Source organism: Rhea americana, unplaced genomic scaffold (assembly GCF_003343005.1).
Source record: "Rhea americana isolate MKP2758 unplaced genomic scaffold, rheAme1 scaffold_286, whole genome shotgun sequence".
In the NCBI taxonomy this organism is placed as follows: Eukaryota; Metazoa; Chordata; class Aves; order Rheiformes; family Rheidae; genus Rhea; species Rhea americana.
The window spans coordinates 346,200-363,247 of record NW_028186408.1 but is presented as its reverse complement, the minus strand read 5'-3'; the positions used below and the strand labels follow the sequence as shown (position 1 = coordinate 363,247).

The 17,048-nt window shown below is 37.2% G+C and overlaps 1 protein-coding gene across 1 annotated transcript in view; it reads right to left on the bottom strand.

Annotated features, from left to right (window-relative positions):
• Window positions 1–331: 331 nt before the first annotated feature.
• IRAK2 (interleukin 1 receptor associated kinase 2) overlaps window positions 332–17,048 on the bottom strand; it is a 17,928-nt gene continuing 1,211 nt past the window's right edge. Inside the window, exons 2-13 of the mRNA XM_085308914.1 lie at window positions 16,407–16,609; window positions 10,665–10,835; window positions 9,909–10,021; window positions 8,240–8,434; window positions 7,745–7,809; window positions 7,152–7,266; window positions 6,282–6,391; window positions 5,709–5,904; window positions 4,937–4,999; window positions 3,691–3,891; window positions 3,012–3,525; window positions 332–2,662 (exon numbers count right to left, since the gene is read on the bottom strand). Coding sequence (XP_085165040.1) covers window positions 2,544–2,662; window positions 3,012–3,525; window positions 3,691–3,891; window positions 4,937–4,999; window positions 5,709–5,904; window positions 6,282–6,391; window positions 7,152–7,266; window positions 7,745–7,809; window positions 8,240–8,434; window positions 9,909–10,021; window positions 10,665–10,835; window positions 16,407–16,609 — 2,065 coding nt within the window. The 3' untranslated portion in view covers window positions 332–2,543. The remainder of the gene's footprint in view (window positions 2,663–3,011; window positions 3,526–3,690; window positions 3,892–4,936; window positions 5,000–5,708; window positions 5,905–6,281; window positions 6,392–7,151; window positions 7,267–7,744; window positions 7,810–8,239; window positions 8,435–9,908; window positions 10,022–10,664; window positions 10,836–16,406; window positions 16,610–17,048) is intronic.

The window sequence follows — 17,048 nt, the reverse complement described above, 5'->3', positions numbered from 1 at the left end:
TCCAGGTTCCTAATCTCAAAATTAATTTAATTTGCACAGTTCTACAGATTAACTTTATTTATTTATTTATTTATATACTGTGCCCTTACTCTGGTGTTCATGATAAAAGAGCATCTCAAGTAAATGAGATTAGTGGAGAGGGAGATTTCCTTCATCTTTGAGGAAGAGCTACACTGTTGTTTATTAGGCATATTATACAGACAGCGCATCTAAGGGACAGTAACTGTCACTGCTAGTTTTAGAGTGAAATCTTAAGTAACACAGGTTACTTAAATACACTGGATGAGATGTGTTCTGCTGTGCGATATATCATGCAAAACCAGGCTATACAGAAAGGGCTTTTTCAGTATTTTATTCACAAAGATATTAATGAATTATAAATTTGCCAAGTTAAGATTAAAACACACATTACATTGAACAGCCAACAGTTAGGTCACAGRGCACCGTTATCATAGACTATGCTGTACCTTATTTAAGGTACATTATATAAGCTACAAAACCATGTATATTCCCTCAGAATATCTTAAAAATTAACATGGAAAAAGGCAAAGAATAACAATTTGAGCTTCAGTATTTTTGTTCTGTGTTGAAATGAGAACAAGACCTTTAAAGTATTTTTGTGAAACAAAAATATGTCTAAATTGTTTTTAGACAGCAAAAAAAAGTGTCAGGTTTTTCATTCAGCTCTGTGAATGTGTCTGTATGCATTTCTTCCTGGAAGAGACCTGAGGTATCAGCCATGGATCTCCCAAAACATACACATCAAAAACAATATTAAGTTTTCAGCACCATAAGGTATCTCAATGAAATCTTAAAAAAAAATTTTGGATAACCTGAATATATTTTCTTTTTTTAATGTCAGTACCATTTTTTTCTTTTTTTGAATCTGCTAAAACAACCTGACACTGGAAGACATATCAACAGTGTCCAAGGCACTTTTAATTAAGGAATTCTATCAGCTTTTAGTGTAAAAATCCACTTAATAAATTTGTAGATGGTTATAATACTCAGATTTTAAGTTAAAATACTCTTAAATGTGCATTTGTATAGTACCCACAATGAACTAGGTACTATACAAATGTAGAAGCTATGAGGCCTTACTCAGCAAGCTTAATGTAAAACTTGGAAAGTTATACCTTTACACAATTCCATTGAGAAGAATTATGTATAAATTTGTATGCTTCTTCAAATACTCCATGAACTTTGGTGGGAATTTTGCCCATTTCCATACATTGGGCCTGATTATCCATGATACTGAGGCAGCAGTCACCTTTGACAGTATGCTAAACTACACAGTCTTTTTGCTCATCATAAACCTGTATTTACTTAGACTACACAAGACTGGAAAATGCAAACAGTAAGACAAATAATAAATAGTCATAACAATAAAAGTGACTCTTTCTTTCTTGAGGGGTTTTCACTTGAGAATAAATAGGACAGCATGTAAGTTTTTTCTTTTCTTTTCAGAGTGATCAGAGAGCAATGACCCCAGAGCTACTACTGTTGCTGGGTAAGTCACAAGACACACACAAAGAAATTCCTTCTCAGGGAATGCTCAGTGAGTAGGGCTCCACAAACAGGTCCACTTACTAGCTTATCTTTCACTGATTCATTTACTCATTGCCAAAAGAAATTTAACAAATAAAATTTCAAATGACCCATGACAAAATTAAATATTTTTAAATTAAAATCTTGTTCCTAATCCAAAATATATAATAGTTACCAGGTGAAACAAGAGACTTTAATAACATGTAAAGAACACAAATTAACTTCAAAAAATACCCTTACAAAGTACTAAACACTGTTTTAGAGCTGTTGACAATGAAACTTAAAAAAAGTAAAACTTCAGACAGTATCACATACATACAGCTAGTAGAGTAGGTCAGAGAACAGACTAATGTGGCTTAAATTATTTACTTAAAATTTTCAGTGCAATTCATATTGAAAAAGAGTCGAATTCATCTGAGAACTTGCATAAAAATTCTCTGATAGAGAACGCTTTCCAAGTATGTGGAATAAAATTATACATTACATAAAAAAGAAATATTTCTTTTGTAAATTGAAACCATCTTCAGTCTCTTCAGAGATTTCTGTCTGCTTGTGTACAATGTGATAATAGTATTGGTAACTATTTGCTGATCAACACTTGCCCTATAATTTCTAGGACTGTGATTTTAAAATAAGGGATACATTATGCGCAAATACTTTCTGAAGTGCACTGCAAAAGAACCTTGAAAATTATAAATTATTTTGGTAGTTGTTGGTATTTGGCTTTTTTTTTTTTTTTTTTTTTGGTTGCAGATCAGAAGGCAGGCAGGCATTTATGCTTATAGAGTTGCATTTTGTTTTTATCTGCTTAGAACATGTATTTTCTGGTTCATCTCAAATGTGATCACTTTTGTTTTCTTCAGAGAGGGTTAATATTTCTGGTCAAAATCTGCTATTCAACCTTATATGAAAGGTATACTTTTACCATCTTTCTAATGAAGAGACAGTCCTTATTTCTTCTTCTGAACTGGTCACTGCTAATAAATCCATCCAATTTAAGATTCAAATAGTTCAGAGCTGTTTAATTTGTCTTCTTCATATAGTAAAATATTTTCCATGAGCTTCTTTTTTTGATCATTTATCTTTATTTTCCAAGATGTCTCTCTGGCTAATGCTAAAAAACAAAAAAGCCAAAATAGTGAGAAAAAAATCCCTCAGCGTCTAAGGAATAAACAATAATTTTAAATTAAAAAAAATCTGGCTTATGACAAAAACATTGATAGAAAACTGGAGAATATTTTGTAGGTTTATTGATAAATATCAAATAAAGAATAAAAGCAATAGGTTTCTAGATTGGAAGAACAACTTAAAGTCTGGAGAAAGAGTATTTCATCTGTACTATTATAATATTTTCACAAAGGCTGTGGTTATCACAACAGCAGTATGAGCAGTTTTGCCATTGCACTTTGAAGTCTGCATGCCTGAATGTTCTATGTCCACCCTTCAGAATTACTGAGATTTACCTTGTGAAGAACATGAAGCATCAAGGTCTGCATTTTTTCGTTGAAAGGTGCTCTGTGCAGTAGACATTGTTTCCAAGTTCTCATTGCTTTCGATGGATGCCATGTTTCTTTCCTGGAGTCCGTTCACAGGTCTTTCCTCCTTTTTCCTGTATGCAGAGGCTGTGGTATCTTCTGAATTGTAACAACTGTTGCTAGATAGCTCATCTGTAGACCCTTCCACAGAATTCCATATAAAACTGCTTGATTCATCTGATTCACAAGGCACCCTTGACATTTGTCCGCAGTAAATGTCAGGTGACACAACTCTTGTTAAAGGTATGCATGGATTGGCACCTGTCATGGTCTTTGCCTGTGCGCTGTCCTCTCTATTTTCCCGAGAAGAACCATCCACGTTGAGGCTAGTTGTCTCATCATCTGTTTCTTCTGGAGTGTTCATGGAAAATCCAGAAGTGCTGCCTCCACAAATGTTACACTCTCTTAATTTATTTTCAGCTATTTCCATAATTTCAAGCACCTGTTTTTAACAATGAAATCTGTGAATGAGGAATAATCCATGTATCCCTGCTTACACATATTCCTATGTAAAACATACTCATAAAATAGGTAAACATGAACATTATAGCTTTGGACCTTGGTGTCAAGGAGACTAAACTCCTGCTTCTGTATTTAAAATATTTACCTCCGCTATGTTAGGATTCTTTTTTCTCAGACAAAAGCAGATGGCCTGTGCAAAATCAACAGCAATCTCTTCCAGCAAGTGTCCTGCTTTCTTGTCTAGATATTTACAGCATATTTCCTTTGCAGCTAGCTTTTCAAAATTTTTGACCTTGGAGCATGAGTTTTCTTTCACTATTTGAATTTCATCAGCAATCATATCTTTCTGTTCAAGGGAAAGAGAAACATTAACGAAGACAAAATTAACATAAACATCTATCTGTACCACTGAGAAGCCATATTTGTTATATTGCTCTTTAGTGGCTGGTTTACAGACTTAAAAGCTTTACAAATCTTCCTTAGTTCAAGGGACAGACGTGTTTGTTTTCATTGGAGGAAAAAGCCCAAAGGTTTCCTCTGCATGTGTCTAACATCAAATTCACTAAAATAGATCCAGCTGTTTGAGGCAGGCCCTACAGACTTATGCCTGTTATTTGGCCATTTAAAGAAAGAAAAAATAATCAACACTGTATGTAACGACACAGGATTTTTTCAAATACTTGTTAAAAAATTGGAAGCCTCAGATCCTTTATTTTCTGAATCTATTTGAACACTGATGATGTGTTTGGAAATAGTAAGCGAGAATACTGTCCCTTTCCCCTCAAGGCTTCAACAAGATAGAAAACCAGGCGTACAGCCCGTAAGCGGAGTCTGTTTTCATTAAAATGGTGTTAGTGGCATTCATTGAGCCTAGCCAGTTCTGGTTGTTTGTGAAAGTAGTTTGTCAGTTCTAATTACAGCTTGGGCAAATTGGCCAAGATGTAAGTTCCAATCACTGGTGTAATACATAAATGTCTCAAACATCATAAACAGCATCTGCAGTTATCTCCTATCCAGGCTTCCCCATGCACTCTGGCTCATAACATACATCTTTCTGGCACATAAAAAACATGCAGCAGAGTTTAAACACAACGCCTTTTTTTCTTAAATAAGCACGTATATAAACACCAGTGATTTGGGGGCATCTTCTATATACTTAGGGCCAGTACTGATGAGTCTGATATGTGAAATGGGAACATACATTCTGCTCCTAATTTTAGGAATGGTAGAGGTAGGTATGTTAGTGAAACTAGGATATGGCTTCTAAACATCACTTCTTTAGGACCTGCAAGCAGATTGCAAATAAAAATATTTATGTAAAATGTAAATTCAATTTATGACAACAACCCCATTCACTCACGTTAGTGTTCATTATTTCTGTTTTTCCTTACCAGATAAATAGGGTGTCTTCCTTCATCTAGTGCCTTAACTCCTGTCAGTATCTCTGCTAAGACCTAGAAAATATATTTGGCAGATAAAACAATTTAAGTTCTGTTCTTAAAATGAGTTTTGTAAATAAAGGTATATTGAACTACTGGAGCATTTTGAAATTACTTTGCCACATCACATGGCTAAATAATACCAGATTTGGGCAATCTTCATGACAGTTTAGATCCACCTCTAAAACCAAGTTTAAATTTTGTACTGAGACATAAGAGAACATTAAACTAAGAGATAAAAAGCCATTCTAAATCTAGATAAGCAACTGTATTGAAGACAGTAACTTCCTATTAAAATGGAAATTGAGACAGATGATGTAGTAAACTGTCTTATTTATTCAATTATTCTAGTTGAAATTCCAAATTAACAGGTGATGTTTGTTAGTATTTGATGTGGCAGATTTGGAGGAGTTCTCAGAACCTAATTGCAGTCTTTCTGCTGCTCTGTTTTTCCTAAACTATCAGCAGTAATAAAATTTTTTGCAAGGAGAAAGAATTTTGCTTCTGTTGCTCAAAAGATTCACCTTACTCTGCCACAAGTTGAAGTGTATTTGTAGGAAGAACATAATTAAACAGAATCTTAACACATTATGCAGTCAGAAACTATGATGTGAAATTGCAGGCAAAATGACTCTATGGAGAGGATGAGAGGATATTCATATATCCTTTTTCCTGTCTATAATCATCATACAATGCAACAGAATATGGAAAAAAGGCAACTTACCACACCACAGCCAAATATATCAACTTTTTCTGATAACTGCCCATGCCTGATAAAATCTTCTGGCAGATAAGTAAGAGAAGTTTGTAGGACTTTGGTTTTCATCATAGCATACTCTGATTTCTTATCAACAGAATACAATCGCAGACCTGAATGTCCGAGCTTTGGTGTAAAGTTTTCATCCAGCAAGACATTTGAGCTATGATAATGAAAGGCAAATTACTGGCTGAATAATTATTTTGAGGTAAAGAATTACACTTTTACAGTTAAGGCAAGCCCTGACGGACCTGACTTCCCAACATTTGGCCTGGTGTGCAAGAAGGAAAGGATAAAGAATGGGGAGAAAGGGAGAGGGGAAAGAGAAAGCACTCCAAAAATTTCCATAAGAACATATTTCCATTATGCTGAAGAGAGAGGCAAATGAAACATACGGAGGGTAAACACTCTACAGAACAAGAGATAACAGAAGGCAGAAAGGTACTGTAAATGGATTTCAAAATGATATAAGCTTTCAGCCATTAGTATTAAAGAAATCCTGACATTAACAGGCAAACAAGGAAATGCCAAACCCCTCACCTTTTGATATTACCATGAAGAATTCCAGAATTATGTAGGTACTGTATAGCTCGGATTAGTCCTATGGAAATGCTAATGCGCGTCTCCCAGGTCAGTGGAGCAGAATCATCCTGCAAGAAAAGTCAGAAAGAAAATTGGTATAGTTTTTATTCTGTAAAAATAAAAATACATTAGTAGTTCTGCAGGCCAAACGCTTAGTTTTATTCCCACTGCAATCACTAGCAAAAATCCTGATGACCTAGATCAAAAGTGTGGTCCATGTCAGGAAGCTGATTTCAAGGCCTAGGAAAGAACCTCTTATGTACCGTACTGGACGTTTTTCCTGGCATAGGATACAGTGAGGTAAAGATACAGCAGAGATTGTGCTTCTCCAAAATATCAGGAATTGGCCATTATTGAGACATAATGCTTTTTTTAATGGATCATTCTTCTGATGTTTCTGTCCCATGATTTCCCCTGCTAATGCTCTCTCAATAGGTGTGAAGTTCTCATAAACTGTTCTCTTAAGCCCTTGTAAAGCTTCATAGAATGTACTGTCAATGAAAGTTTGTAACACCACTGAATAGGATGATGAATTCTACAGTAACATACTGTAATATTCTACTGGATTTGGGAATATGAACACACATTTTGCAGATTTCTTAATATTTAAAAGTTACTAAAGCTGCAAAGCAGAAACTTCTTGCTGACCTGATCAGCTTTGCAGTAGAAAAAAAAAGGAAAAAAAAAGCCTTGCAACCTTTTAATACATACAGTCAACATATTGGGGCATCTTCTTCTACTGTTTCTACAAATTCAAGGAGATATAATTGCTTTTCAGGCTGTATCCTTACAGGGCAGGTGGATAACGGACCCATATTATTTACTTACTTGACAATGAAGTTTGTTTTGTAGTGATCCATTGGGCAAGTATGGATATATCAGACAGTGTAATCCAGTTTCTACTGAGAAACCCAGTAGCTGCAAAATGTTAACATGGCAACACCTGCAAACATAGATAACAATGTTTTGCAAATTAAATGAGAGCAGTGCAGAAAAGTCCTTTCCTGAGCTGGAATAAATTCCTAAATTCAAGGCAATTGGAATTCACTTTGAGTCCTACAGCTGGACACACAGAATGGTCCTAAGCAGGACTGCACAAGGCTAACATAGCTGCAGAGAAGAGACAGGATTAAGCTCAGCCCTGTTCTGAGCAATGAGAAGGGATACAAAGCTCCAGAAAGCACCACTCCCTCGCCCTCTCTGAGACTGGCAGAGTGGCTGCGTTCGCTGAGGAAGAACCGTGGCAGCACTGGGAGGCATGTTGCTTCCCAGGGCTCTTGCAAAGGCGGTGCAGAACCCCATTGTCCCCAGTACAGCACAATGCCTGGCAGATGATATACATGTCAGTCTTACACTGTATGCACCAGCAACATGCCACAGATAGGGTGTGAACAGACTACGTTTAAAAGTCAACCACTCACCGAAAGCAAATCTGTACTTCTGTATGAAAGAATCTTTGAGTTGAATTTGGACTTGTACATTCCATCTGAAAAATTAAAATATGCAAGATAATAGTAATTATGAAGACACTGCTTTTATACAAAGCTTTTACTCTCTAGATGACAAATCACTTCAGAAAATAGGAAGGTATCACTGATGGCAATTGTGTGTCAAAAGCACCAAATAACTGAAAATTAAAAACCAGCATAAAGATAACTCCAATACAATTCTCAGTGCAGCTAGTTTGCTTGAGCTACTGCCACGGATAAAGTTAACAGAACTACTTGTGTAAGATCTCTCTCACATGTTTGTGGAATCTAGGTTTACTTATTACTCATCGTTTCCCCTTTTCCCTTTCATCTTTTGTAGCAGCTGTGGTTCCTAGCCCACATAATATTAAATGACATCTGCTAATGTTCAAGAGGCGCTAATAAAATATTCTCCTTCAGAAAGAAAATAAAAGCTGGAGTACTTGCCTCTTTCAGTCTTTTGATGACGTACACTATGTTGTGCCTCTGACCTTTGTAGACATCTGCAAAAGTACCTTCACAAATTCTGCTCTCATCACTAAAACCATTTGTGGCATTAGTAAGTTCCCTCTGGGTCCACAAAAGACTTCCGCTGGGGAGATCAGTCATCGTCTCCTGCTGAGGAGTAGAAGAGCTGCAGGGCTACACATTTGAAGAAACAGCAAGTTTATCTCAAAAATTCATATGCCTTCTCCTTCCCTTTCAAATGTCCTATTGTCTTTTCCATGATTTAAGAAATGAGTGCAGTGATTGTTAAAAAGAAATTGTGAAATGCTCTGTGCAATCACTCATTGCATTTTCCTTTTGTAATACCTGTCGATCTGTTTGTTGTAAAAATTTTGCATAATAGAAGAGACTGGAAAAAGTTACCAATTTGCATTACCACCTTTCCCAGAAAACAGACTTGGTTTTGCTTAAAAGTCCGTGTATTTATTTGAAATGATGTCAGTGTAAGTTACACGAACCTTTAATTCTTGGATGGGGCATATGTTAAACAACAACTGGACCAGAAGGGAGTGTCCTTCATGCAGTAATACATCTACTTCTGAAGCATCTGGCATTGCTTGCAAAATAATTTCTGGCTTCCAGTATGGCATTTGATATTACAGTTCCCGTATAGCCAAGAAATAATCGTGCAGCCTCCACAACTTTGATGTGCTCCAGATATGAGACAACAAAACATTGACTCCCTCTCCAGAAACTCAAACTGTGTTCTTCATAACAATCTTCTCTTCTGCCTGGTACTCTTGTACCATGTTATTTTAGAAGAATTAAAAGTTTTAAAATAAAATCTTCAAAAACAAACAAAACAAGAACAAAACATGCCAACAGAGTCAAGTAAGACCTGAATGTGCACACCCTCTGTGACCCCACAGGACAGATCTAGCCAGGCTATCTCAAAGACAAGAGAGCTATAGGGAGAAGGAAGAGGAGACTCTGTGGTGAAATCATTAAGAATGTTAAGAAAAAACTTTCAGTGAGGTGAACAGGGCCTGAACAGGGCCCCTAGAACAGGGGCCTAAAGAGAGAGGTGGTAGAACCTCCGTCTTTGGAGGTTTTCAAAATTCAGCTGGACAAGGCTGTGAGTGACCTGATCTAACTTTGGCATTAGCCCAGATTTGAGCAGGAGGTTGGACTAGAGACCTCCTGAGGTCCCTTACACCCTTCCAATGTAAAAGATGATACTAAAAAACCACTAATCCATCACATTTTAAGTATAGATTTGAAGTAAAAGAAATATGTCACTCTGACAAGACAGTGCTTTAATTTTGCATTATCATCTCATGAGGAATGAGAAGTCCCCTACAAAATCTATACTTGAAAATTAATTGCATTTTTTTTATGTGGGCGTAGCTCAGCTTTGCAGTATGCAGTATAGTTAATTTTTCCCTCACTTGTGCTTCACTGGCAAGAAAAGTGATGTAAATGATAAGTAATCTTAAAGTGTTACTATTATATCACACGTAAATACTTTGTAATCAGGCCACATTTTTTTCAGTAGATTATATTTTATATGAGTAGATGGAAGTCGATACATAATCTCTAACTGAAGAAACATAAAATGGCATCAACACAATTTGCATTATTATAATCCACCAGTATGAAAGGGATTTACCTTCACACTTGATGAGACAGAAGGGTTAGACTGTAAGGATTTCAAGAAGTCTTCTGGGGGAGGTGGTGGTGAAGGGAGCGAACACAAAACTCCTGCAGAAATAGGGTCTGAAACTGAATTAACAGCATTGAAAATACACCTTACTTATTGTAATATCAGCCTGTGAGATTAATTACGAGGGTCTGGGTTATTCTGCTGACTTTCCTAAATGGTATAATCTGCAACAAGCTGTCAAAATGTGAGATACTACGTGAAGATAGAGAGCTGTTTTTCTGGTTCCTCCTYGCAAGACAACTACGCAGAGCTCTTTAGAGCTCTCAGAGCTCGGTGGGATACTGTTGGTCAGGTGCTGCTCTCTGTGCCATGGCTCCGGTCCCTCCCTTTCCCAGGCAGAGGAGCTGTGGATGCGTACAGGGCTCTCTTCTGGGCCAGACATACTTCACATGGGAACAAGTGTTTGCATGGATCTAGACTCAGTGTGGAGCCAGAATGGGACTGGGGGCTCACGTGGAACTGGGAAATAAACTCCAAGACCCTACAGGATAATTATAGCCAGCATCTCTCAAAGCCAAGAAAGCCATAGGCAGGAAGAATAAAAGGCCCTTGGTAAAGTTAGAAATAAACAGCTCAGGAGACAACAGTGCTAGGAAAAAGGCAACTATTCAAATGTAACCATTTTGAAAGTGAATGGGGACCAGTCTTATCTGTATGGCCATTCCAACTTCAAAGCAAATACAGAACTATCATTTTACTTACTTCCTGCTGTCGATATTCCCAATTGTGAAGAGTATGGTGATGGCAACAGGCTTATTTCATTTTCTCTCTCTTTATTTTTATTTTCTGTAGGAGTTAAAGATATATTCTCCTCTTTAGGTGGCTCTGCCAACTCTTTATTTTCGGAATTGGTAATACTAGAGGCCGATTTCCCTGCAAAAGAGAAAAACAGAAAGACAAAAAATAACCAAGGAAAACAGACTGTGATTCAAATCAGCTGTGCAAGGAAAATGAACTGTAAATTTAAATGAACACTACAAATGTGTTATGTTTAATTATTTGAATATTATTAATATTTAAATTTACTTCATATGCATGCTATTAACTACTGTGAAAAAATAGTTACTATCACAATAAAGTGATAGCTTGAAACAAATATCGGTTATGACTATGCAAAGGATATATAGTCCCTTATAATAAGAAATTAACAATAATTATTTATTTAGTCATTTTCCATGTAATATCTTGCAGCTGATGATCTCAAACCATAAACATCTCACAACCCACAGAACGCATCTAACTCTTTGTTAATTATCATAGAACCAAGAAAAAGTTTGTCAGAATTCCATTAGTTTTAGTCAGCTAAATACTTTTGGGCTATTTTGAATTGTGTAGTTTTAGTGTCCTGACTGTGCTCATTCCCAGAAAACATTTTCCTATGTAGAACTAGTTCAAAAACGAATCATATTTTCACTTACTAATGGAAAGAAACAAGTTAGGGACAATCAAGGAAGAACACAACAATGGCCACAGGTAAAGAATAACTGATATATAAGGCAAAATTAAAAGCCAAGTTATTGATTCATTACAGCTCCTCAAGATCCTACTCTTTGTACAGTTTGGCCAAATCTCAGAATCAGATCCAAAAAAAGCAAGCGTGAAGTATGCTTAAGAGAAGAACCAAGATGCTTTTAGCATACAGGGAATTGAAGAATAGGTATGCATTAGAGGGATTACGCTACAATTAGGATGTGGAAAAAAATAAAGTAAAAAAATTTCAAGACATTCTGATATAAGAAGCTGTCAAAAGTTTCCTGAAGAGCAGCTGAAATTCCACCCATGAAGACATTTAAAATTGAGGTTGAAATGGAACTTTGAAATATCCAGCATGCACTAGAGATATCTAAGGACCTTCCAATGCCTAATAATATCTATTCCTCCATATAGTTCCAAAATTATGTTTTTTTACTTGGCATCTTTTATCACCAATAAMGTTTAGTAACTACTTAAAAATAATTTCTTTCTTTTGATATAAAAGAAGTGTGTAAATATGATTTTTTTTGTCATATTGTTTTATCAACTTCTTATCTTAAGCATTGTATATATTGGCACCAAGAGTCTCTGTTTGCTTTCGAAATCAGCTAATAATTCTGTATTCTTTTTTGTATGGACAAAGCATTGGGAGTGACTGAAACAAGCAGGAAGTGGTATATTTCATTTATATAATTGTGCTCTCTATAAAACAATCTCATTAACTTCAGTAAAACTGAAATTTAAGAGAAGATAAAGTATGACAGTTTAATTGTATTGTATTTCATTGTTACTAAGCTTTGAAGAGTAGAGGTATCTGAAGAGCAATAATGGTAGAGGTGGACACGTTCATCTCAGGTAATCTTTTTTCTTTGAATTGTATGGGGTTTGTATCCATTTTCTTCAATGTCACCTATGAATGCAGGGTTGGAATAAAACTAGGTCTTTAAACTCAGAAAAATCAGTTATGTTTCTTTGGTACTGTGCCAGAATGCTATGAAGTCACAAACTTTATGGATTTTTGGCCAGAAATTGTTTTAGGTATTTTAGGTATTAACTGACTACAGGCCTTTAGTCAAAATGACTGTTCTGCTGTTTTTTTTCCCCCCCTCACCTAGTACTTTAAACTAGAAAACCTCCAAAATTAGAATCACTTCCTTCAAGTCATCTTTTCAGGGCTTTTCATGAATTTTGCAACTTCCTGCACATCAGAGAGATTACCACTGAAGCTGCAGGACTCATATATGCATGAATGAGTTTGGAAAAAAAAAATATTATTCCAGACATCCAGAAGTCAGACTGAGTAGAGTTATGGTGATATAAAGACTGTCAGAGTTGGGACCACTTAGTTTTACGAACAGCATGCCCAGTAGGAAAAAAAAGTGTGTACTCCATCATATCTGCTTGAGTTACATCAGCTGAGTAAGCATATTCAGATATAAAAATAGAAGTAAAAGATAAAGACTGAAAAGATTTGTTTAAACCTAAAATCAGCCTGCTAGAAAGCACTGCTGTTAATGGCCACACAGCAGAATGCCTATAGTCAGTTAATTCTAGAAAGTGTTAACTGCTGCACATGGAAGAATGACAAAATAATCCACACTTTCTACCACTGAAATTAGTATTAAATTTTACTGTGGAGTTCAATACAAAAAGAAGATCGCAAGAAGTTAAGGGAAGAAATCATTTCATTTTTGTAATTCCTTGCATATGAATTGATTTGCGGCAAAAATGATTATTAATCAGCCAGACACAAAACTAAAGATTGATTGGTCCACAGGATTTGTCTTCCATCCTCTTTTAAATCCTCTCTATCTTCATATTGCCCTACAGAATTCAGGGAGAACTCCTCATAATGCTCTGTATGAAGCTGAAACAAAGGGATCTTAGAGCTTTAGCATATCAGTTCAATGTCTTAAGGAGCTAAATGGAGTATGTCCTTTTCTTGCTGTGATTTCTTAATATTTACTTTCCTGCAGCCTGATCTATCCCATCAGAAGTCACTACAAAAACCCATTTACTTGCATTAGCCAACTCTATTTTCTAGAAACCAAGTGCTTTTCTGTAGAGGTCAAAGTATGATCTTCCAGTCTGGAAGAATCTGGTTTTTATTTTTAACAGAGGAAGCCCCTCAGTTATTGCTGCTGATGGCAAGTGAAATCCAAAAAGTCTCATAAATATTTCTGAGAAAGCTCAAAATATTAAAATAATGGGTGAAATAATGGGTGAATCACAAGAGAAAGCAAGTAATCCCCTCTCGTACTGGAGGCTGAAGTCAGGTGCAATATTGTGCAACCTACAGTAATGTTTGTATATCCCTCAAACCATCAAACAGGAGAAGGATGCCTTCTTCTGTGCTAATTATTATTTTTTGTCTGTATATTATCTTTACAGGTGATACTTCCAGAAGTTGCTCTTGGCTTGGAGGCTAGATTCTGTACATTGTGCGTAATTCCAGAGGTAAGTCTTACTTGGTCCTTGTGTAAGCAATGCTGTCAGGGGCTTTAAGATGGGCTTTAAAATCCTGCCTGTTAAGATTTAATCCTGTGTCACATTCTGGTGTTTGCACACAGGAGCAAGCCTAAGTGGATAACAGAGACCCACTGTGCAGCCTCTGGGTTTCCTGKGGGTGGCTGTCCTGAACGTGTACATCAGCTCGAATCCAGCAATATTGTGGTTTGCAAGCAATAGTGATCTCAAATTAAATAAAGCCTCTCCTGAAGCTGCAATGTGCTGAACTAATCTCAATTTGAAATTTACTCATGGCCTTGTTTTAAAGGCTTGTTAGAGGAGAGAAAGCTCTACCACCCTGCGTAAAAGCAGCAGCATTTCAGTTGTTATTACAGGCCATATTTCCAGCACCACTGGAAACATAGCTCTTGCTAAAACGCAAAATTAACCCACACAGAAAAGAAGCCATTATACCTAAATGAACAAAACCAGAGTTTTCTGTGAAAGATAAAAATCTTTTGAAAATTTTTGCAGCTTTTATGTAGTTGTAAAAAACTTTTCAGTTTCAGTTTTTGTTTCTCAGAAGGAAAATGCAGCTATTTTCTGATTAAATGACAATGCATAAAGCAGGATTACAGAAATGCCAAAGAATGCTGCATAAGGAATACACTGAAGCAAACCAGCAGTAAACAAAGGTGAGCCCCGAATGCCTTCTGAAAGGGAAAGAGGGCAACCGCTGTAACTAATTCAAGCTTAAGGTGTGGTAGGTTATTCTGTGTGCTATCAGAGCACATAGAAACTCTATGGGCTAGGAATATACTGTGTTAAATACTGAACAGACACAGAGCAAAGGAGTCATCACATCATAGAAGCTGCTGTCTACTTTGAGGTGTCCATAAAATACCGCTATGAGGGAGCCAGGCTTATTGCATTGGCAATATCTAAGTCAAATTTATTCAGTATATAGACAAAATAATTTTGTTTTCCATCCTGTCCACTCAGACTAGACCCTCAAAGTGAGTCACTGTGATTAAATTAACCATACTGACACACAAGGTAAAACAGGATTCAGTTAACTTTGGTATAGCTCTGTTCGCTCAGCACAACTAGGGAAAAGAACTGTTACCCTCTCCTGAACTGATATGACTGAATGTTACATTCCAAAATGAAGGTTAAAAGTGATGCTAACACCAGAAACCTACAGAAAAATAAACGGTGCTATTTAAAGAAATACTGCAGCAAGAAAACAACTGTGAATTGTTGGAATTTCCATGAGAAATGCCTCTAGCTGCTACACAACGAGGGCCAGCAGCAGCAGGGACTGCTGCTGGCTGCCCTGCCCTGCCGTTGCTGACGCTGTTTCTGTTTCACAACAGGGCTGGTGATGTAACCAAAACCAGCCGTGGAGCGACAGTCCCTTCTCGGGGAATGTGAAAAGCAGAAGGTACTCTGGCACATTTTCTGTCTTGTGAAAGTCCATGCCCTCATCTTTGTCCTTCTCATATGTGCATGGAAAAATCCTAGTACTTCTCTAAGCATTTTTGGCCTGTAACAAACAAACAAACAAACAAACAAAAAAAGTATAATTTTCCTTTCTAGCAATTCTCTATGGAGAACAAGTGAAATTCATGCAAACATCTGTTTTCTAGGCAGAAACAGATGTGAAAAGGGGAATGTAGTCTATTCCTAACTTCTCAGGGCAACTCAATACAGAAAGGCTAAGCATGTTATTCAGGGTTCAACAGATTTAGCTGTAAAATTGGCTCAAGGTACAATTTGGTTTATAAAGTGGATGGCTGCAAATAAAACATAGTTTTCAAAAAAGAAAAAAGGAAAGTAAAATTATATTTAAAAAGCTTTGTGATTTTTATAATGCAGTGGTTTAACAAGGCACATCTGTGTTCAAGCTCTAATCATCATATCTCAAAAAAGATACATCTGAAATATGGCAAATAGGAGACAGGAGACCTACACAGACTTAGAAGAGACTAAGGTTGTTTAGTTTATGGAAGGAACCAGGAACACATGTAATAGTAGAGAAAATATGAAGTGGGATAAAGAAGTAGTAAATTAGGTAGTCAGCTAAGCCACTTCTCTTTTTTTCATAAGCTTTTTCTTTCATGGGGAAAGCAGGCCACATAGTCAGAACTAATCATACATTTTTCCACCCTGATTTTGTTGCACAATAGAGTCTAATGACAAAATTTCACTGAGAAATAAGAATATATGTAAAACGGAAACGTTCATAGTTAAGTCTGGCCGTTTTAAAACCCTGTCTGATGCATTAGAGATATGCTCCTGCTTCAGACCATAGTCAGTCCTACTTTTAAGCTTGGCTATGTCATTTCCTGCTTACCCCTCACAAGTTTTATTTATGAGCAGAAAATCAGAATCAGTGGAAAAATCTTTTGAGCAGGAAGTTCCTAGCAAAAATCTTCTAGCGCTAACAAGAGCTGTATGTCGGGCTGGGTGCCGGTGCTGGGACACAGAGTCCCCACAGAGGAAGGGGGGGCAGCTACTCACAGTCCAGGATGACTTGGGCTGCCCGGTACAGCTCCAGCCCCTGCAGCAGGTCCAGGAGCTGCTGCACGGTCGCCAGCCTCACTCCCCACCACCACATGAGCTCTCTCGTTATGCTGATCCCCGTCTTCTCCAGGCACTTGATTTTCCGTAGCTCTGTTTGGTCAGTTATCACGTAGGAGGCTAGTGGGAGACAACGGATATTTCTGTTTAAAGTTTGGAAAAAACAAGCAAGTAGGGAAAGCTAATGTGCAATGTATATACAAGATGTTTTTCATTTGCACACTTCTAAAAAATAGGATCACAATAAATTAGCTATGCGCACATGAAGAAAATTCAACTCCTGAGAATAAAATATCCCTTTTATTCCTTTGAGTGTTCTGACAGAAACACTCGGTTTTTGTTATTTTGTTGTTAGAGGGCCTAAAAGAAAACCCAGTCATGCTTTTCAGCAGTTTCCCCGTAATCTTCCTGCGCCTCGGTCCTTCGCGCCCAGGTAAGCTCAGCTCAGCTCACCTCCCTGGTGCTATTCAGCCAGGCAAGGCAGCAGGACCCGGGGCGAGGCAGCCGAGTCGGCCGCCGCTCGGCCGGGCCGCGCGCCCCGCTCCCCCGGCTCCAGGGCCCCCGGTCGCGCCCTCGGCCGGC